General features: G+C 40.4%; 2 protein-coding genes across 2 annotated transcripts in view; one reads left to right on the top strand and one right to left on the bottom strand.

The window, feature by feature from the left end:
- The window catches only part of LOC139467867 (FAD-dependent oxidoreductase domain-containing protein 2-like), a 138163-nt gene that overhangs the window by 35455 nt on the left and 79961 nt on the right, over positions 1 to 22747 (top strand). The window lies entirely within an intron of this gene.
- On the bottom strand, positions 17408 to 17755 carry LOC139467528 (integumentary mucin A.1-like). Its single transcript, XM_071249063.1, has one exon. It carries the CDS (start codon positions 17753 to 17755, stop codon positions 17408 to 17410), a length of 348 nt encoding a protein of 115 aa, XP_071105164.1.

Raw genomic sequence — 22747 nt, 5'->3', positions numbered from 1 at the left:
TCAGACAAACATGAACGATCCCAACATATGTCTCCCTTCAGACAAACATGAACGATCCCAACATATGTCTCCCTTCAGACAAACATGGTTGATCTCAACAACTGTCTCCCTTCAGACACACATGGATGATCTCAACAACTGTCTCCCTTCAGACAAACATGAATGATCCCAACATATGTCTCCCTTCAGACAAACATGGTTGATCTCAACAACTGTCTCCCTTCAGACAAACATGAACGATCCCAACAACTGTCTCCCTTCAGACAAACATGACAAACCCATGGAAACCATACTGATAAAGCTATAGCATGTATATGTGGTTATTTACAGACATGGCAGCTACAAAATCCTTACATAATAACAACTCCCTTTCGTTCATGTTTCATGTTAAGGTATTGTAAAATGCAGAAAAGAAATAAAAAGAGAACCAAGATCAATGAAGCCAACATGTTTTTGTGAATGGAGATAGGAAATATTATACATGCACATTGCACAGTCATACTATGCATGCCATGTCTCATTGATGTATTATTGAGTGTTCACACAAACAAGGCGATGTTGTTTGTTAGACTTTCAGTCTGGCAGCTTCCCATGTTTTATTTCAAGTGTACTTTACGTGTTCGATGCCCTGAGTCCCCCTGCAGGAACAAGTTCGTGTTGGGGAAGAAACAAACACTGATTGATGTGGACAAAACTTGGGACGTTTTTGCAATGAATATATGTATGGTTATGTTTAAAAAAAACACTAAGAAATTCATTTTTCTTTTCCAGATATGCTAAGTTGATAAATGTTTCACAAAGTAATTCAATTTACTTTCTTTTTACATTCTTTTACAAAAGAGCCAGACAGATAAATGAAAACAAAAAGCAGTTTCTGGTGTCATTTACATCCATCCACAACCCACTAACTCACTTACTCAAAACCGATTATAAACTGTAAATCGTGAAAGAATGGGACCTCTGGCCCCTATAGCCAAAAATGTGACTCATTATGAATGCGATACCCCCTCCTCTCAAGCATCAGTGGATTTATATCTAAAGAAAATGTCAGGTTTACAGGAGACTCCTCACCTTAGTCCAACCTTACATTAATCTAATCACATACCAAACAGCACCGCTTATTGGCGCTGAGTAGAGTACTTGTGCAAAAACAATACATGCGCGCTGGCTCGTGTCGGCCTTTGATGCAGTCGTAAAGAACAAAGACGCTGTGTTGCATGGGTGGCGTCTGTCTGGACTTGCAGATGTGATCAGTGATGACATAAGTAAGTAGAGCTCTTGTCTTGACCCCAGTAGTGACAATTCACAGGATGTAATTAGTGTTTGAATGACATTGTTTATATACTTGTTACAAATGCTGCTCAATAAACAGTGATGTGGAATACATAGTTGTTTGGTTTCAGTGATAGTCTTCGTTGGTATTTCTGCTATTCTGTCTCATTGTTGATATAAATGTGATGTTTAATAATGAGAGCAAAGACCACTCACATTTTTCGCATTTAATTCACACTCGTATTAATTTCAAGATATACAGTACTTGGTCCACTTGCACAAAGCGATCTTAGCGCTAAGATGATCGTAACTCCCATACTTTAATATAGGCTTACAATAGTCTTAGCGCTAAGATCGCTTTGTGCAAGTGGGCCCTGGTCTTTATAGTTTGTGTTGAATGGATTAGTCTATTATGGGAAAGGAAGACAGGTATTCAGTAAGCATTCAGTCATGTAGATGTAATCCCCTAATTAAACTTGTTATGTGTAATATACTAATATAAACTGTAGGCAGAGTGAGGGGTAACCCTAATTTACCCACCCACCCTCATACTCAGCTCACCCACCGATTCACTCCCCCACCCTAAACCTACTCGCCATCCACGCAACCACCAACTCACTTCTTCATCCACCCACTTCCTGACCCACTCACCCACCAACTCACTAACTCAGCCACCCACCCACTGACTCACTTCCTTGCCCTACCTCCCACTCACCATCAACCAACACACTTAATCACCCTCCAACTGCCTCACCCACTCACTCACCTACCCACTTATTCGCCCAACCAACCACTGACTGACTGACTCACTCACTCACCTACCCGCCCATTCACTCACCCATCCAATTACTTGCCCAACCAACCACTGACTGACTGACTGACTGACTGACTGACTGACTGACTGACTGACTGACTGACTGACTGACTGACTGACTGACTGACTGACTGACTGACTGACTGACTGACTGACTGACTCACCCACCCACCCATTCACTCACTCACTCACTCATTTGCCCACCCACCAACTCTCCCTTCTCATGTTTTCCGATATATCTCAGCTAAATATATCTCATCTCATCTGAAGCCAGTTCTTGGACACTACTCAGTCAGTGTATGATACACAATTAAGTGAACATTTTGTTATGAATTACTGCCAACTACTTCCTTGGAGCTGTCATTTGTTTTCCTAACTGCATATAACATTGGTAAATTGCTCATTAAGTGTTTGGGTAATGCTCAGAATTATCCTTTTGGCGTGACAAGCCTCTGCCAACCTGCTGCTCATAGCATTGGAAGTGCCCTCTGTTAGAACACTGTTCTGTTAATACAGTCAGGAGATGTGAGGATAGCAAGCTTGACATGCCCAGAATCGTGCTTTAATGACCTTACCCTAGTACCTGTTAACTAGTCAGTTACAGCAGTATTGATAGCTGATCTCACAACTTTAAGAAACACGAGGGTAATGCATGTGGTTTTCCTTTCATTGATATGTTAACTGAGCTCTAATTTGTAATGCAGTAACGATTTGTTGGTCATGCTGAGACAAATAGCGGCATTAAAAATGGCTAGGTGTGTTTGTCTTGCTGTTGGTTTACCAGAGCTTTTAGGAGGTTAATTAAGGGTGATAGACAGTGAGTGTGGTTTTAGGCTGCTATTGGCAATATTCCTGAATTAAACTCCCAGCAGGGGACATAGAAATGGGCTTCACGTAGTGTGCCCACGTGGGAATCGACCCCAAAGAAGGTGTGACAGGTGAACACTTTGACCATGTGAACCACTAAACTTGACCCAGCCCCACCATGATAGACAGAGAAGGGACGAGATAGGGTGAGACGTTTGAAGATAGAGAAAGGAGACGGGATTAACTACACTTTATAATAATGTTCACTAGGATATGAACAGATAGATATTGTGGAAAAATGTAAACTATATGAAGAATATTCTAAAATGGATGAGGTGTGGCTAAATTGTTTGAGGGGCGGTCAGGTAGCCTAGTCGTTGAAGCGTTCGCTCATCATGCTGAAGACCCGAGTTCGATTCCCGACATGGGTACAATATGTGAAGCCCATTCCTGGAGTCCCCCACCGTGATATTGCTGGAATATATATTGCTAAAAAAGGCGCAAAACCATACTTACTCACTCACTAAATTGTTTGTCGAGATATCATTGTCCGACCACATGTTATTTTTCCTTTAAACTGTAATAGGCCTCCAAGCCTTTATGCTAATGACTTCTGAAAATATTTCTTTGCCAACAATAAAACACTCTGAAGAATCCTTTACTCACAGATGAACATTATGCCCTAAGATGTTCCTCCTTGCGGGCCTGGTCAACTTTATTTCTGGAATCAGTGAAACTAATGGAGCGGATACCAAACTACATTATAACACTCGTCAGATGGGTGTGATTTGTTTCACATGTTTCAAGCATGAATAAAACATTATTGCCAGGGTGGTCATCAATTGCAAAACTCACATTATAACCGGTATTTCTTTCATGGTAGAATGTATTTTTTGTCCGTGTGTCTACAGCATGAGTGAATATAACTTTTTTGCAGCTTTTAGATTGAACTCACACATCATACCCATGTCTGAATCAAAGCTGGTCTTTTGGCACGATGTGAACACTTTAATTGCTAGGCTACCCTTGTGTAAATTGTTAAAGGGGTAAATTGTAAAATTTAAAAAAAATATAAGCTCCTCAGACAATTTCTTGTTTTTTTCTGTAATAGCCAACCCTACATTGCTAAGATATTAATTGATGAATTTAAAAAATGCTTTGTTTGATTGAGAAAATGTTTTTGCTGCGAACTGAGAAATGTCACTCAGTGTCAAGTGTCGCTCACAATTGCCTGTACACAATCAGCGCAAATCAACGCAATCACTGGTGACGATTCAACCCTGTTAAACCTACATGTCCCAGGTGGATCAGGCAATAGCAATCACCTATACATAAGTGCTTAGCTTATGGTTCTTATAATTTTAAATATATATAGTGAAAGCTGTAACTAAAATAACACGATATTGGAATTAATATTCTGATAAACATGATAAAATAATAATTTCAGATACAATATCCGACTATTGCATCAATTTTTTTGAAGTTGTATCATTGGGTACTTTTTAGCTGAATCACAGGTAGATGTGGGAGGAAACGTGTATGAGTATTGTGTTTTGTTTTAGCCAAGATGGCGAACGTTTCCGAGTGAAAACGTATATATATATATAATGAACAACGTATATAACGAACTGATTTCTCCAGTCCCTTGTAGTTTGTTATATCCATGTTCTACTGTAGAGTGGTTGGCCTTGGACATGTTGTGTAACTAGGATTCTCCTTCATTGGTCGTGTCATGAATTATTCTGTGATCTCTGTGTAATTGGAAAAAGTTATTTATGTTCTTGTTCAGTTAATGTCCTCACTTGATGGCCATTAGGTCAAGTGAATATGGCAACCAAATAGAATCTGGGACTTATTGGGTTTGATATCAATTACAGAACAAATACTGCAACTATTGCCAGCCCGTGGGCCTCCGCACAGAGAGATATTGACCCCGTCATCAATGGCTAGGCAGGCTCTGTCACCCATTTGACGACTCGTTATGAGAATGAATAACCAAGACCTGTATTAAATTAAACCAGACAAGGCAGACATAAAAGATGCAGAACAATTAAACATTTCTCCAAGCTGTGTTTAGTCAAATAGCCATGGGAAACAAAAATGGAATTCGAGTAGACTTTCAGACTTTGTCAGTAATGGTAGGCTAATCATTTGTTGGATGTGATTCCATCTTACTGTTTGGAAATATATAGCAGCTAGCAAGTGTCTGTCTGTCTGGGGGTGCACGGGTGGCCCAGTCGTCTAAGGCACCGCGATTTGCTGTGCAGAGTTGCGTCCCTTGGGCATACCAGAAAGCTATGATTGTCGGTTCAAATCCCGGTTTGCCCTGATTATGCTACTAGGTTTGTCAGCTCCATACCCGTGCTTGTGTGTTTCACCGAAGTGGTAAACGGCTGAGACCTGAACACTTCGGCTTTCCTCCAACATTAAGCTGACACGCTGTGATATAACTGGAATACTGTTAAAAGCGGTGTTGAACCCCACTCACTCACTCACTGTCTGTCTCCCTCTCTCACGGACTCTCTTCCCCTCTCTCTCTCTGTCTGGCTGTCACTATGTTCTCTGTATATAACAATGTCAAGATTTAACACCAATTAAAGAACAAATGAAAAACGGGTTAAAATGAAATAGTTTGAACATGAGCAATCTTATGAGAGGATTTTGTGTGGATTTTATCATCCCATTATATGTCTGAAGAGTTTAAACTGTCTAACAGAATTATAAAACAACCTTTTTAGAAATGTTTTTAGGCCAAGGAAACTATTGACATAAATTCAGTCTGCATATATTTGAGACAAGATTTGACAGGATTAGAATTCCCTTGTGTTCAACAGTATACAGAACTAGGCTAGGTTATTTAGATGCCAATCACTGTATGTAATCATGTGCATACTGGCAGTTAGACCGTGAACATGGTGGTCTCATAGAAGTCATAACAAGATCTAGCCATACTTTGCCAGATCTCCTTCCGCCGTCTGCTTGTGTAGTATCTTTTGTTGATGATAAGATGGCTAAAGTGACACTACGTCCCCAATGAGGCTTGAGTGAGGAGCAACCACCAACGTGACTGTAATGTCATCCCACTGAGGCAGCCATGAGATCAGCAATCTCCGGGGCAGAATCTCCTAGGAATTCTTCCGCCACGACCACCAGATCCTAGTCTGATACAGGCAGTCGTGGTCATCAACCGCTTAAGTAACTAATATCAAATTTATTAAAGAGTGTAGGCCCTCTCTTCTCTCATGATAATATGATGACAGTTATGGAGGTTACTGGTACAGATGATACACTTCAAATTTCTTACCAATGGGATTCCTGGCCCAAAGTGGCTTTGGCTGGTTACCATGGTTATGTTGGATGTTTTAAAGCTAGCTGTCTGGAGGACATGATCTATTTTAATGTAAGTTTGAGCTTTTTGATTTTGCATTAATAAAGTCCTTCAAGCTATGGACATGATTTGTTTGTTTATTTGTTGTTTAACACCGCACGCAGCAATATTTCAGCTATAAGACTGCGGTCTGTGGACTAAGTCGTCGTTGGAACAGCAGGAACATAATTGCATGCTTATATCACTCTGTCATTCATTTACATGTGACTTGTTATGTAAGGATACTCTCGTGGAGATTCTGGGTGAGAACTGGTTCTCAGCAACCTATGCTTGACTTCTAGGAATGCCTACGTTTGATCTCTCGTTGGGCTTGGCGGTATATAGCAGTGTAAACCATATCTGTATCAAATAAAATTATGAATTTTAATTACCAATTTATAACTGCTCAAATGTGCTTGATGGTTCTACATTATTAACCCATTCAAAAACTCAGTGTGTGCTAAACTTGCATTCTCATCTTCATGGGCAGTTACATCAAGCTTAGGAAGAAGGTTAACACTCACATTGCCAACTCATCCTACCGGGTACCCATTCACTGCTGGGTGAACAGAGGCACGTTTCAACCAAAGTCACTTGCCCAGGTTGGTTTTTTGGTTTGTTATTTGATGCCGCACTCAGCAATATTCCAGTTATATGATGGCAGTTTGTAAATAATAGAGTCTGGACCTGAAAATCCAGTGATTGATAACATGAGCATCAATCCACACAATTGGGATCGATGACATGCATCAACCAAGTCAGTGTGCCTGACAACCCGATCCCGTTTGTGGCCTCTTACGACAAGCATAGTCGCCTTTTACGGCAAGCATGGGTTGGTGAAGACCTATTCTACCCCGGATCTTTACGGGTCCACATGCACAGGGAGACACCAGATGTGCTACATGTGGTTCAGTGTGGGGCAGTCAGAGCCACCATAGAGCCTAAACACATACTCTCAGTGCATGTGAGGTACAAAACATGTAGTAGTTGAGTGCAGAGAAAGTCACACAAGTAATTTCAGATGGAGACTGCAAAAAGAGACAAACAAGTTTGTGACTATAGAATGATCCATTAGCTGTCAAAGTGGAATGGATTCCATTAGTAGACGGCCTATCAGCATTATCTTTGGTCTGTTTTTTCTGAAAATTTACATCCTTTTAATGTAGATGAATAGCATAGAATATTTTCATGAGAGCCAAGATCTCCGTGTCGTCCTTCTCAAGGCTGTCGGTGTATCAGGTTGTAAAAACATTCACTGGTTTGTTTTTAAGGGGACATGATTGTGTTATAGAAATTGCACACTGGATACCTCTTGACCAGGAGGAACACTCAGAGGGTTGTGAAATACCTTGACAGATTTTATCAAGGCATAGGCTATTAACGTTTACTTTTAATGACAATTTAATGGAGTCATTATCAATATTGGCCTTGGTCCGTTCTATGTGGACACTGAATTATGGAATAAGGAGAATTTTATTACCTTGTGTCAAACGAGGGTCATCAACGATTGTCCATCCTCCCATCGCCTGGTTATGCATGGGGTGTATTTATATGTCAGACCCAATTGAGTTCCTCCCTCCGTTCCCTCCCCCCATTCATTCACTTACTCTCTCCCCTCTCACTCCCGCCCTCAAAAACTCACTTACTCGGTGTCACATTGTCTGAGGAGCCATGACTTGCTGTGCAGAGTTGTGTCCCGTGGGCATGCCAGAAACTCCTGGTTCGCCCCAATCACGTTTCTAGGTTTGTCAGCACCATATCGTGCTAGTGGGTTTCACCAAAGTAGTAAACGTCTGAGACATGAATCACCTCAGGATTTCCTCACCCACTCACTCACACACTCTCACCCAACTCACTCACTCACTCACCACTGTCACTCACTCACTCACTCACTCACCACTGTCACTCACTCACTCACTCAGCATGCTGTGAGGTATGCAGGGGACCTAGGTTTCACCCTCCCACACATGGAAACCCTCTCACTCTTTCACCACTGTCACTCACTCACTCACCACTGTCACTGTCACTCACTCACTCACTCACTCAGCATGCTGTGAGGTATGCAGGGGACCTAGGTTTCACCCTCCCACACATGGAAACCCTCTCACTCACTCACCACTGTCACTCACTCACTCACTCACCACTGCCACTGTCACTCACTCACTCACTCAGCATGCTGTGAGGTATGCAAGAGACCTAGGTTTCACCCTCCCACACATGGAAACCCTCTCACTCACTCACCACTGTCACTCACTCACTCACTCACTCACCACTGTCACTCACTCACTCACTCACTCAGCATGCTGTGAGGTATGCAAGAGACCTAGGTTTCACCCTCCCACACATGGAAACCCTCTCACTCACTCACCACTGTCACTCACTCACTCACTCACCACTGTCACTCACTCACTCACTCACTCAGCATGCTGTGAGGTATGCAGGAGACCTAGGTTTCACCCTCCCACACATGGAAACCCTCTCTCAGTCACCACTGTCACTCACTCACTCACTCACCACTGTCACTCACTCACTCACTCAGCATGCTGTGAGGTATGCAGGGCACCTAGGTTTCACCCTCCCACACACGGAAACCCTCTCACTCACTCACCACTGTCACTCACTCACTCTGCATGCTGTGAGGTATGCAGGGCACCTAGGTTTCACCCTCCCACACATGGAAATCCATGCTTGAAGCAAGTCGAATATGGTAACATGTAACAACATGAATAATGATTGAAATTATTCAGGTGGTCTTTTGTAGTGTCGTATCTGTCTTAATATCCCTAGAATCATCACACCCACTCATTAGTTCTAGTGTCTAGTTTCCTTTATAGATCTATTCAATTTGGTCTTAATTTGAAGAGCAGTAGACCTGAAGATTCTTTCTTCTTGAACCTAATTACTTTGTCTGGTTTGGATTATAACTTCATCAAATAAAATTTACGCTCACCTAAACTGAAGTGTCTGTGACTGAATGTGCCAAACCAGCGGTAGGAACTAACAATTTGTAGTTCACTAGTCTTTATAATGATAACATAAAGCAAAACACTGAAAAATGGCAAATTTCTACTAGTCCTCATGATACCTTAACTATTGAGCAGTTTGGGAAGGACTAAAGGACTAGTGCCAATTTCTAATGCTGTGTAAACACTATAGTCCTTAGACTCCAGTAGTCAGATGGGAAATTTAGTTCATAACACTCACACATATTCTCTAATAGAATACCTTCCCATACCACTAGAGTCTGGTTGAGCTCCATATTTTTCGTCTCCCGAGACCAGTGGGATTATGCTGCTGAAATATGTGAACATGACTCCAGCAATGATTTCATAAAATATACGGGGGCACGGGTGGCCCAGTTGTCTAAGGCGCCGCGATTCACTGTGCAGAATTGTGTCCCTTGGGCACACCAGAAACCTATGATTGTGGGTTTGAATCCCGGTTTGCCCCGATTATGTTTCTAGGTTTGTCAGCACTAACCCTTGGTCGTGGGTTTGAATCCTGCATCACTTCGGGCTTTCCTCCCACATTAAGCTGACACGCAGCGATATCACTGTAATACTGTTAAAAGTGGCGTTAAACCCCACTCACTCACTCACTCACTCATAGAATATACTCACAGAATTATAATCCAATTTTAAGCGTCACCATGACAGCCAGAGCAGCCACACACTGAAAATGTCATAATGGTGAATTATCAAGCCATTTGTTTCCGTATCAGTGCTTACTTTAATACTGTGTAACCAACTGTCGTTGATGTGTAAGCATGCTGTAAATCTTTAAATTAACGTGAGCATGAATTAAAGGCGAAAAATGTGAGTGGTCTTTGTTGTTCGCATTGTTTAAACTTTGCATTTATGTCTCCAAATGACTATCAACAATAAGACGGCGTCACAGCACACTTTGGATAGTGGAAATACCAACTTGAATATAAATAAAAACAACTATATATTCCAGATCACAGTTTATTGGGCAACAGTCGTAACAAGGATATAACAATGTCATTCAAAGAATAGGAATAAAACAATGAGTATCCAGTGAGTTATCACTGCTGGCGTCAAGAGTTCTACCCACTCGTGTCAAACTAGGCATTGGGGAGGGGGGAGTCGCATTGATATTGAGTCGCATTTTTGGCTAAGGGTCAGCAGTCATATTTATTTAGAGACACATTGTTTTCAAGCTTTACAGTATCTATGTAACTTAAATATTTCTAATATGACAATATATAGGTGAGGTACCATACCTCATGAGTTTGTTCATGATCTGACAATGCATCTTCTTCAGGTGAGAAAAGCCATTAGAGGTGTACCAGGTGTTCTGTAGTGTTGATGCTGATAAATAATCATCACACAGGCTCAGAAGGCCTGGAGTTTGGCAGTTCAGCCTTGTAACGGCTGTTATTTTGAATCTGACTTGAAAAAGCCAGAACCTTCAATAAAATGCGAGGGGTGGTCGGGTAGCCTAGTGGTTAAAGCATTCGCTCGTCACGTCGAAGACCCAGGTTCGATTCCCGACATGGGTACAATGTGTGAAGCCCATTTCTGGTATCCCCCGCCGTGATATTGCTGGAATATTGCTAAAAGCGGCGTAAAACCATACTCACTCACTCAATAAAATGCTTGAAAAGGGTTTTTATTTAGTCTGTCTTACAAATATATATCAAATACAGCCCATGCAAGTCTATAATGTTTGGCAAGTCTAGGTTACTGCAGTATCTGAACATGAAGAGAGTAACTGGGCTCCCTTTTATTATATAAAACTGAACAACTGTTTTTTCTGTACGATATGTTCATTTGAGAGACTAGATGTTAGTCTAGCCTTTATTTTGGGAGCTATTTTAACATTGTGTTGTAACATTGCGTTCAATACAATTAAGCGTCTGCTTTTGTGGTCATGTTTTCAGTGGATTATACAAGTGTCCTCAACCAGCCATCACTTTTTAATTCCCGTTTGGAATATCGGCCTCTAAGGTCTACATAAATCCCTGGTCATACTTGTGCCTTAAAATGTGTAATCATTGCCTTGAAAAAGCTTCAAGCAGAATTATAGAATATATTCTGCCAATATTGAATGTGAGTATATTGATGGTAAGGTGAAGAAATCCATGTAACCATTCAAATGAATGACTCAGTAAATATTAGTGTTCGGTTGTATTTATAAGATTGATAGTGCTGAAATACGAGGCAATTGGAAAATTCTGGGGAGAAAATTAAGCAAGTGTTTGAATGGAAATTGACAAGCCCTATATCAACTTTAATGATTGGCGATTGATTGTTGTGTTGTTTTGGGGAATGGAAATAATGGTTGTGTGTTTGATCTGTCTGTGTGTGGCATATCACAGGATGTAGCAGTACAAGGAGTTGCGTCACAACCCATAGCTCACCTGGCAGGTGGAGCGATATGGTCATAAGTGTCTCCCCGGCCAAAGTGTCCAAGACAATCAGGCCTTGAGGATCCTACCAGCAGTGGAGTGCCGGCACCTGGACTGGTTGTGGCAGGAAAGTTTATTTTTGAAAAAGATGATCATTCCTTTCAGATCATCAGTAATCTTCTGGAACTTTTGGATGTCGTGAAAAATGTTGCAAATGTTTGAAATATTTTTAGAACCCAACAAGACAGTTGGGCAGGTGACCCATAATTATTGGCTGCCCATCTTCAAAGTTACCTGGCTGCATTCAGACTTTGTAAATATTGAAATATTCAGTTGTAATAATGCAAACCAACACTTAAGACATTACAAGGACTTATAATTAAACTGAACATGCTGAATGGTCTTAGTCTTAAAATTATCTGTCAGACGGTCGGGCAGGTGGAGGCAAATTTTATGCAACCCAACAGATAAGTTACCAGCCACAGGCAGGTCAGGCAGTTATTTTCGAATAACTTCTTTAAGATGCATTTAGGAGTTGGAGTACTAAGTAAGGATAAGAACATATGGATGGACAACTTTTTTATTTCAATTGGTAGCAACGTTTCAGTGTCTAAATGGTCTAAATGTGTTAGAAACGACTCTGAAACGTCGTTCCTAATTGTAATAAAAAAGTTGTTCATCCATATATCTTATCCTTATTTAGTTATTTCGAACACTGCCTGTGTTCATAGAATTTGTGATAGTCCAGCAAATTAGTCTCCATTCTGTTTTACCCCGGACACATTCACTTCCTAATTCAAGTCTGGTTAGAATGCTAGAAACACAGTTAAACTAGTTCATACCTATTCATCATTCGGAGAAAAAAACCACTTTATTCTATGGTGACTACATTGTTACATTTTTCTATAAAGCTACATCACGGCAGGTACAAAATACAAGCAGGTCACAAATGTTATGAAGAAAAAAAATTCATTTGAAAATATATGTTTCAATAGATATGCGTCGTGCCCATTAAAAGATTCACTTACAACCTTCGTCTGGTGAAGGACATAGAGGCCATCTGCTCGGAAGCAGTTCTTTACCTTGGGAGGCCCCCTTGTGTTCCATGAAAAACGAGCAGCAAAATCAACATGGAGAGTTAGAACCAACATCATCCTCTTGACAATGTTCGTCCCACTGTAGACATAAGCTGTACTGACGGACAGTAGGCAGGCTTTCTATGAACATGATGCCAATTAAACTATTTGTAAACCCTTAGGACCTACATTTATTTGATTAGTTATTCATGAAAACGGGAAATACCCTTGTAAGGATATAATGTCCATTACATTGATGTCTTTGATACGATTGATTTAATCTTTGAGCAGCAGAACTTTTTTCGTTTTTGATAAAAAAAATACTGTTGTGCAATTTTGTTTATTGTGATGGGAAAGGATGTGCAGAGCTAACTGGGGTTGTTGACTGTTTGGCTCTTCGAGTGGACATCAGCAAGTCTACCCTGTTGTGGTGTTGTTATAGTATTGAAGATGGCAAGGAAGTAGCTGATAGTTCTTGATACAGGCTCGAAATGGATCCGTTTTTGTTCAGTATTGTTGGAATGTGGACTAAATTATCCTACCTGGGAAGATCCGGGGATAGGTCTTCAGCTACCCATGCTTGGCGTAAAAGGCGACTATGCTTGAAAGAGGCGACTAACAGGATCAGGTGCTCAGACTCGCTGACTTGGTTGATGCATGTCATCGATCCCAACTGTGTGAATCGATGTTCATGTTGTCAATCACTGGATTGTCTGGTCCAGACTCGATTATTTACAGACCGCCGTCATACAGCTGGAATATTGCTGAGTGTGGCGTTAAACAACAAACAAACAAACTAAATTACCAAGTCTACTGGGATACAGGATTTCAGCAGATGACAACTAATTGGACTAGCCAATCGATGAAATCTGAAGACCTTCCGAATCAGATGCCATTCTTTGTGTGCAACAGTTTTTCAGTGGGCTAATCATGTAAATGGTAAAATTTGACATGTGGCATTTACTGTACGAATAATTTGAATGTGGATCGTGTTACATGATATCACGGCCATGTCTTTGGTATCAGGTTGGCATCGAAGAGTCAAGGTCAGTGTTAGGAAGTCATATATGGAAAGGTTATCAGGCATACATGTTGGATACATTGTGTAGGTCTTGTTTCATTGTTAAAAACGGAACTTAGATTGAAATCTGCTACAAACTCATTAAATAGCAGTAGACAAAGTAGGCATGAGTTGGTAGATGTATAGGAATCGCTGCAGTGTGTTTTTCTGCCTTGACTAAAGAGGAAGCAGCTACTCTTGTCACAGGATGATCAGCTTCGTCAGTGGTTGTACGGTAATGGAGTCACAGGCAGGAAGGGGAACACGATAGGCAGTTACCTTAAATACTTAGTGTCATTGTTCAATCTGATTTGTGCTGTTTGGATGAGGACATTTGATTAAGCAGGATAAAAGCCAGGAAGTTTGCGAAAGTACGCCAGGGACCCATTGGGTTCGCAATGGGATACACCGTTACCAATTCCTGCTTGTTTCAATGAACCACTTCCGCTTGCAGCACTTTGTTGAACCCAAATCAATTACTACTGGAAGTCCCTATTGATTAGGACAAAGATGGGATTTCCAGCATGTCTCAATTCGTGTGATTTGAAGTTCTTTTGCAAGAAATGGCATCATAAATAGTCCGAATGAGATGTTATTAAATATTTCCACTACTCAGGCTGTGGGGTTTATCAGTGTGACATTTGTTCCTGCTAAACACACCTGACTGTTTTACACAGGGAATCCATTCCCCCCAGACTGGTTGATGATTGTGTTTGATAGCAACCATCTGGGCCATGTGGACTCCGGATATTCCAGGACCTTAACACTTGCAGGAAACCATAACACCAGGCACTGGGGAGGAAGTGTTGCACTATGTAACAGCTTCTTGGACTGGGATTGGCCTAACATATGTGCTATGGAATATTGTTTGATATGTCCCTCTTGATCATGTTGATAGGGCTACACAATAATGTCCGATGTATTAATGACATGCTTGTTTTATCTGAAGCTTGAAACAGTGTTATTATCCCCTTGACATTTAGAAAATGAATGTGTATTTTGATGTGTTTGTCATCTGTCTCTACCTCTGTTTTTAATCCTATCCTTTCAAGACCATTACTCAACATCTGTTCATTATTAGTATTTTATTAGTCTTTGTACACATGTCAAACTTGTAGTGGCTTGGTGCTTTTGCAGTTTGTTGATTTTTGGAATTTTGTTTTTGTCCATTTTCATGGGAAAAAATGGGATAAATGGGATTGAAAAATTATTGATGATTTTTTTTTTTTTGATGAAACTTGACAGAAATATCACATATTCGACCCCCCTTTGGTGTTGCTGACCTTGTAATTTTCTTGTATATTTTGTTATGTTCTATCATGCAAAGGAGACTATACATTAAATTTGTTTCTGGAAGAAATGGAAACATCTACTGATTAGTTCATGATGATCATGGATAAATGTGTTGTGCATGATGGTGTCATGCCTGATTCCTAAGCAGACCTAAAATTGATTAAATATTTGGTATGAAACTTTGCAGACGTGTCAGCTTTTCTGGGAATATAATATATTGTATTGGGTCTTTGTACATTTGTCCTTTTCATGGAAAAAAACTGGACTGAAATCATGAAAAATGTCATCAAACATGTCCTTTTATATACAATTTTAGACAAAGAAATATTCTCTATTGTTATGTTGGAATTAGTTTGGAATTTCATCCGCTAGTATTGTCATCAGTCCACGTTTCCCAACCAGCTGATTATGAATTATGATCAGTTGCTGATCAGTGATTCCCAGGGATTAGTGCACAAAGTACTTGTCTTTCCTGTTATGATTTGTGCGTGGAAAATTTTTCAGTGTGTATTTGTTCAGAATCATCCAGACATTTCATGAGTAGCTTAACGTTAACTCTGATATCAATGATGTATCATAAATATAACATTTGTGAACAATTGATTATTGATTTGTGAGACTGATCCATCCATTGCTTCAGGATAGCCATGGGTGGGCTTGAGCAAATGGACTTCATAAGCCTCAGTCTCAAGAGCTGGCCATGGCGATTTATCCCCTCAGTTACAGATAGAGGATGAGAGACAGTATGTTATTATGATATAGAGATATAGTCCTGAGAACAAAGACCAAGGTGATGCCAAGCCCTATTGTTCTTAGATATTTATCCTGACATTTTACTATGACAAGTCCCATTTTATAAGGACAGACGAATAATTGAGTTCTGAGAAAAACACAACTCCATTAGGAAATAACCAGGATGGACTGTTAAGACCAACACCCATAGTCCAGTGTCTTGAGTGTAAACCTCAGGTACATTCAGCTCAAGTAGCACTGTTTATAAAGTGTGATAAGGGTTATTATTTCTCACCTGTGTTTAATAATAAGCTGGTATTACACATTGTTTAATACAAAAGCACATGCTTATGAACAAGTTTCACTTCCAAAAAACTCTCAACATCGCTTGGGTAACTCAACGACATTGCGTGTTGAGATGATAGATGATGAGAGGAGCTTATACACACCCTATGATCCAAGCAACCCTGTTGCTAGGCTGACATCACATGGCATTGTTTTGCTGGTGTATCTTGCAACAAAATGTCACAAATAATTTGAAATTACATCATATGGTATTGTGACGTGATTGTAAACTTTGTGGTGCCAACCCCGTTCCTGAAGTTGTAAGTCTATGTAAAAGTATGGGAGTTGCGATAGCCATAGCACTACGAAAGCTTTGTGCAACAGACCCTGAATTCTAAAGGTAGGCCGTTGTAAGTTGTTCCCATGTAATACCAATGAAACTTCTGGTACATGTTATCACTTAGGAGCTCTTTTTGTATATTATGTGTGAGGAGAAGATCCGCAGTAGAATAGGTCTTCAGCAACCCATGCTTGCCGTAAAAGGCGACTGTGCTTGTCGTAAGAGGCGACTAATGGCATGTCATCGTATCCCAATTGCGTGGATCAATGATCATGATGTCAATCACTGGATTGTCTGGTCCAGACTCGATTATTTACAGACTGTCGTCATATTGCTGGAATATTGCTGAGTGCTGCGTTAAACAACAAACAAACAAACAAACAAACAAACAAAACAAAACACATGATCCAAATAACATGAACCGAGGGAACAGTGGCAAGAGCCAGTACTTTTCTTCCAAATGAAATTTGTTGTAGTCAACCTTTGTGTCTACCCATGGATGGAATATTGTGAAGTGTCTCTATTTTAAAGTAATGTTGAAAAAGGTGGGTTCTCATAACGAGTGAGTGAGTGAGTGAGTGAGTTAATGTTTAAAGTCACATCGGCAATATTTCAGCCATATATGACCTCGCTCATAACGAGACTGAGGTATGTGTTTCTACAAGGATCGCATATATACATCAGCCTCTATCATGTCTATAGTTGCTACATGTATTTTGCAAATGATAAACCAATAGGTGTGACTTTGCCAATCAGCATGAATCAAAACATATTTCTTTCATATCCAGATAGAGTGATTTTGTGAAAGCTGTGTACCTCCGAGTAATATTCTGTTTTGATCAATTATTGAGACATCATCTGTTCTAAATATGTGACGTCTTTAGAGGAAATGATACTGTTTATGAACTGATAGGAATTCAATCAAGGTAATGGGTTTTGAGCATTGTAGTTCGAATGTGTTCAATATATGTGTCACCTTTATTGTGTTGATCAGGTTGTTGTTGATGGTCTGGGTGTTGATGATGTTGGTGTTGATAGTGTTGGTGTTGATGTTGTTGGTGGTGGTGTTGATGATGTTGGTGTTGATAGTGGTGTTGTTGGTGTTGATGTTGATGTTGATGTTGTTGGTGGTGTTGCTGATGTTGCTGGTGGGGTTGTTGATAGTGTTGTGGTGTTGATCATGTTGGTGTTGTTGGTGTTGATGGTGTTGGTGTTAGTGGTGTTGATGTTGGTGTTGATGTTGATGTTGGTGGTGTTGATGTTGGTGTTGATCATGTTGATGTTGATGGTGTTGTTGGTGTTGGTGTTAATGGTATTGGTGTCGATGGTGTTGATCATCAGTGGGCTTACTGACTACCGGTACCCAAGGGCATGGGATTTGGTTGGTCACAGTGACATAGCACTCTCTTACACGATAATGACTTTGCATTACATAACAGCCACAGGCTAATTTGCATACCATGTGGCTTGACTTTTTCTCTTGTTTGTAAACAAATGCACTAATTCTGAAATCAGAGCACTCTGGCCTAATGAAAGCCTTTCACTGCTCTTTACATATTGTTTTGCATAATTATGTATGCTTCTACTACTGCCACGAGAGGAGTATGACAATTGAACTTCACACATCAAAGTGTCTGCATGGCTAGCTGTCCATTAAGGTGTTTGATGACTGCACATGAAACCCTGGGTTGGAGCGTGAATGAGGAAGCCATTTAAATACTTGTTTCCTGTAACCATATTGGCCATTATTTCACATGCGATCTAGAACTGGTTGCCAAGAAAACAATCTGTATGTGTTAAATACATGCGAAAAATTTATATTTTATGACTTTGTGTCAATTCTTTGCTCGACCAAGGGGCAAGGGTGGCCCAGTCGTCTAAGGTGCCGCGATTTGCTGTGCAGAGTTGCATCCCTTGGGCACGCCAGAAACCTATGATTGTGGGTTCGAATCCTGGTTTGCCCCAATTATGTTTCTAGGTTTGTCAGCACCATACCCGTGCTCATTGGTTTCACCGAAGTGGTAAACGTCTTGAGACCTGCATCACTTCAGTCTTTCCTCCCACATTAAGCTGACACGCCGCGATATAACTGGAATACTGTTAAAAGCGGTGTTAACCCCACTCACTCACTCTTTGCTCACCCAAACTGAAAACACATTGCATTGTCTGTTGTTCGTCTGTCTGTGGTAATAAGTCAACCTGTGACATCCTATGGCATATTACACTGAAATATTACATGGAAGATCCTAGCAATGGTACTCCAACAATTACTCTTTGTTTTTAAACATTATGGTCCCATGAAATGAGGAATGACCATTATGATCTAATTTGTCGAATATTTCCGAAGAATTCAGGTGAGCTACAGAGCCTTGTGTGGCTATTTTCACATCCGTAAACCTTTTGCACTTCAGGCTGGGGTGTTAAGTCACAATACTGTTATGTTGGTTATTGGATTTTAGAATGGCCTACCAATTAAGCCAGGTTTTGTTAAACCTAAATTGCTCTGTATTTCTTAGTTTCAGTGGTTGAATGTGGACATGGAAGTTGCTCCTTACTTATTAGATTCCTATTTCCACGGAAGGAGAGTTTTTAGTGAGTCAGTTGCCGTGCAATGCTAACGAACTCAGTAGGGTTAGCGTGAGGAGGTAGACATATCGGGAAGCTTTATTGTTCAGCTAATACCTGAGCAAGTCCAGATCATTGAAATCGAATTGCCAAACTTGCATTTGACTTTCCAATGTCTTCTCTGAAAGTAGGCAAGAAAGATAATGAAAAACAGGCCTTGTTTTCTTCAGGTTAGAGAAGCAAAGTGTTCAATAGTGTTGAATTTGAAAAGGTAGTCAGTTCTACTATTGTTAGAAATTTTATATCATCAATACAAATCACTTGATTGCCCCTCAATAAGCGAAGTGCACCTTCTCTATAATCCTTCTCTCACACTTGTAAATGTGACCTTCAATGTGATCCTTCTATCCAACCAGTAAATCTGTTCTGTGTGATCCTTCTATCTCACCCATAAATGTTTCCTTCTGTGTGATCCTTCTATCCCACCCGTAAATGTTTCCTTCTGTGTGATCCTTCTATCCCACCCGTAAATGTGTCCTGTGTGATCCTTTTATCTCACCCGTAAATGTGTCCTGTGAGATCCTTTTATCTCACCTGTAAATGTCTTGTGAGATCCTTCTGTCTCACCCGTAAATGTGTCCTGTGAGATCCTTCTATACCACTTGTAAATGTGCCCTGTGAGATCCTTTTATCTCACCCGTAAATGTGTCCTGTGAGATCCTTCTATCTCACCCGTAAAGGTGTCCTGTGAGATCCTTCTATCTCACCCGTAAAGGTGTCCTGTGAGATCCTTCTATCTCACCCGTAAAGGTGTCCTGTGAGATCCTTCTATCTCACCCATAAAGGTGTCCTGTGAGATCCTTCTATCTCACCCATAAATGTGTCCTGTGAGATCCTTCTATCTCACCCATAAAGGTGTCCTGTGAGATCCTTCTATACCACTTGTAAATGTGTCCTGTGTGATCCTTCTATCCCAACCGTAAATGTGTCCTGTATGATCCTTCTATCCCACCCGTTAATGTGTCCTGTGTGATCCTTCTATCCCACCCGTAAATGTGTCCTTCTGTGTGATCCTTCTATCCCACCCGTAAATGTGTCCTGTGAGATCCATTTATTTCACCCGTAAGTGTGTCTCTCTGTGTGATCCTTCTATACCACTTGTAAATGTCTCCTTCAGTGTGAAATTTGCAGTGAACATAAGCTTGTGTTGACTGTCAGTGACAAGTTGCCACCTGACATAGATAATCAGGAGGTACTCTGTCTTCGATATTTACAACTAATTTCTCTGAGTTGATGTTCATGATGGACTTACTGATCAGAAGATGGACATCTTGTCCACATGGCCGAGAAGATTAGCCAATCACAAGTCTGGCTACCCACACAGGGACTACTTTGGTCTGAACTCGCTTCCCGAGCAAGAAACACAAGTAATACATCAAGCTGAATCTTGTTCCACAGCCTAGCTTCCAATGTCTCTTACAAACTGATGTCTGTCCAAACAATTCTTTGGATAGATAATTGTGTTCGCAAAAACTTGACCTAATCAGCAGAGAGATACCTTCATTGCAAAGAAGTTATGCCAATTGCAGACAAGCCAGACATGATGAGGGGCGGTTGGGTAGCCTAGTGGTTAAAGCGTTCGCTTGTAACGCCAAAGACCCGGATTCGATTCCCGACATGGGTACAATGTGTGAAGCCCACTTCTGGTGTCCCCCGCCGTGATATTACTGGAATATTGCTAAAAGTGGCGTAAAAACCATACTGACTCACTCACTCCAGACATGATGCATGTCCCACTGCTGCACTTGCAGTGAGTCTTTTCATGATATATGATGTTCGACCCTGGATCTGTATTCATTTCCTTGTACATAATCACTGTGGTAATCTCTTTGGATGTTAACTGCTTAGTCAGCCAATTAATGTTTGGCGGAGGATGACCTGCCAAAGGGTGTAACGATTAGAGGTGGGGAACATTAATCGATCCCCGAATGCATCGATCTTTTTTTAATTTCCGATTCTTGAATTGATTCAAAATCCTTACATAGCGATTCGGTAAAACGATTCATGCTTATCAAGCTTAACATGCTTAAAATATTTTATGTTGATGATATTAGTATTTTACCGTTTTGTCTCAAAACATCCCAGTGCGCCGTCATCTTTATTAGTGAGATCTTGCGTGAGTCTCGTGCAATGTCGCGAAAATCCCACCCTTTCCCTCAGCCTCATAGCTGCCGAGCAAACATTCGTGCGGCCACCCGCAACCTGAAATGTCCCATTTGGGTTTATTTCACCATATCAGTTGACAAAAGGGAAGTGAAATGCGCCTTATGCGAAGTGAAATCACTGTGACACTACAAAATTAATCAATCATATGAAACGAAGACACAAAATAGTTAATTTTGAAATCAAGTCACAAAATGCCTGTTATAAAGTATTCAGTGGTATTGATTTGACAACGTGTTCTATATTTAGATATTGTTTGATGTTGGTCAATACATTGTGTTTGCGACAAAAATGTATTTAAATACAAACTTTCTGAAAAATTCCAATTGAATGAGTGCTTAGGGAACTTAAGAGTTTAGTTGTCTTTCATATGCAATGTCAATTTTATGCATTAAGTAGTACCTGAAGTCATGTCATAAATGCTGTTCCACCTTGTAATACCTGAAGTGCTATGGGTGTCAGAGAGTACTGCTAGCTTGCTGACTAGTCGCACGAATTTGTTAGTTTTGAATGAGTGTTTTAGGCATTTAGTTGTTAATATTCACTTGCATTATGCTAAAACTGAACACCAAATAAAACAGAAAACAAAGGGTTTTCTTTTGGTTATATTTACATTCAACATGATTCTGTAAGAAAAAAGATGCACCATTCTTTTAATTCAAATTTATAAATACTCAGATGTTTGAAAAAACTTTTTATAAAACAAGTGATACCAACTGAAGTAGACAAATCATGAATCGATCGAATTGAATTGAATCGCACATGTAAAATCGATAATCGAATTAAATCGCATTGTATGAGAATCGGCCCACCTCTAGTCACGATACACTGAAACTGTGAAACGAAACATACAAACCCATGCTTGTCGTAAGAGGTGACTGACAGGATCAGGTGGTCAGGCTAGATGACTTGGTTGATGCATGTCATTGTATGCCAATTGCGTTGATCAATGCTCTTGATGTCAGTCACTGGACTGTCTGGTTCAGACTTGATTATTTACAGTCGGCCGTCATATAGCTGGGAATATTGCTGCATACGGCGTTAAACAGCAAACAAACAAACCTGTATTGCGGTACATGACAGTATAAAATATTTTTACTTTCTTCACCAAAAAATAACTCTATGGTGAGAAACGATTGTGTGCTGTTAATAAGTGATTGCCAGGCATCAACCTTACGTTACATGTCCTGTTTTTTTATTGGTTCTCGTCCACTCAATAGCCAATCGCAAAGCTTTAAACGTAGGGCCCTTCAAACTAGCTGGTTACGCTCAAGCTAAACATGGCAGATGGCGGGGATAACTGTAAGCACGAAAAGCTACAGATCAGCTGTTAGGGATCATAGTCTGTCGCCATTGTTTACTCATCTGGAATTCATGATAAGCACCACTTGTATGACAGCACATCATTGCATTGACGTGTATTTGACGATATTCTTTTTTTTTAAATTGAAAAAAACCTTTTCAGTTCCTGGCCTCTGTGTTGTTTGTAAATAAAATAGCATCGTGACCAGTGTATGGAGCTGCAAACTGGAACTGGATGGT

Source organism: Haliotis cracherodii, unplaced genomic scaffold (genome assembly GCF_022045235.1).
Source record: "Haliotis cracherodii isolate W230 unplaced genomic scaffold, xgHalCrac1.p SCAF_2, whole genome shotgun sequence".
Classification (NCBI taxonomy): Eukaryota; Metazoa; Mollusca; class Gastropoda; order Lepetellida; family Haliotidae; genus Haliotis; species Haliotis cracherodii.
This window is presented reverse-complemented; position numbering and strand designations above follow the sequence as displayed.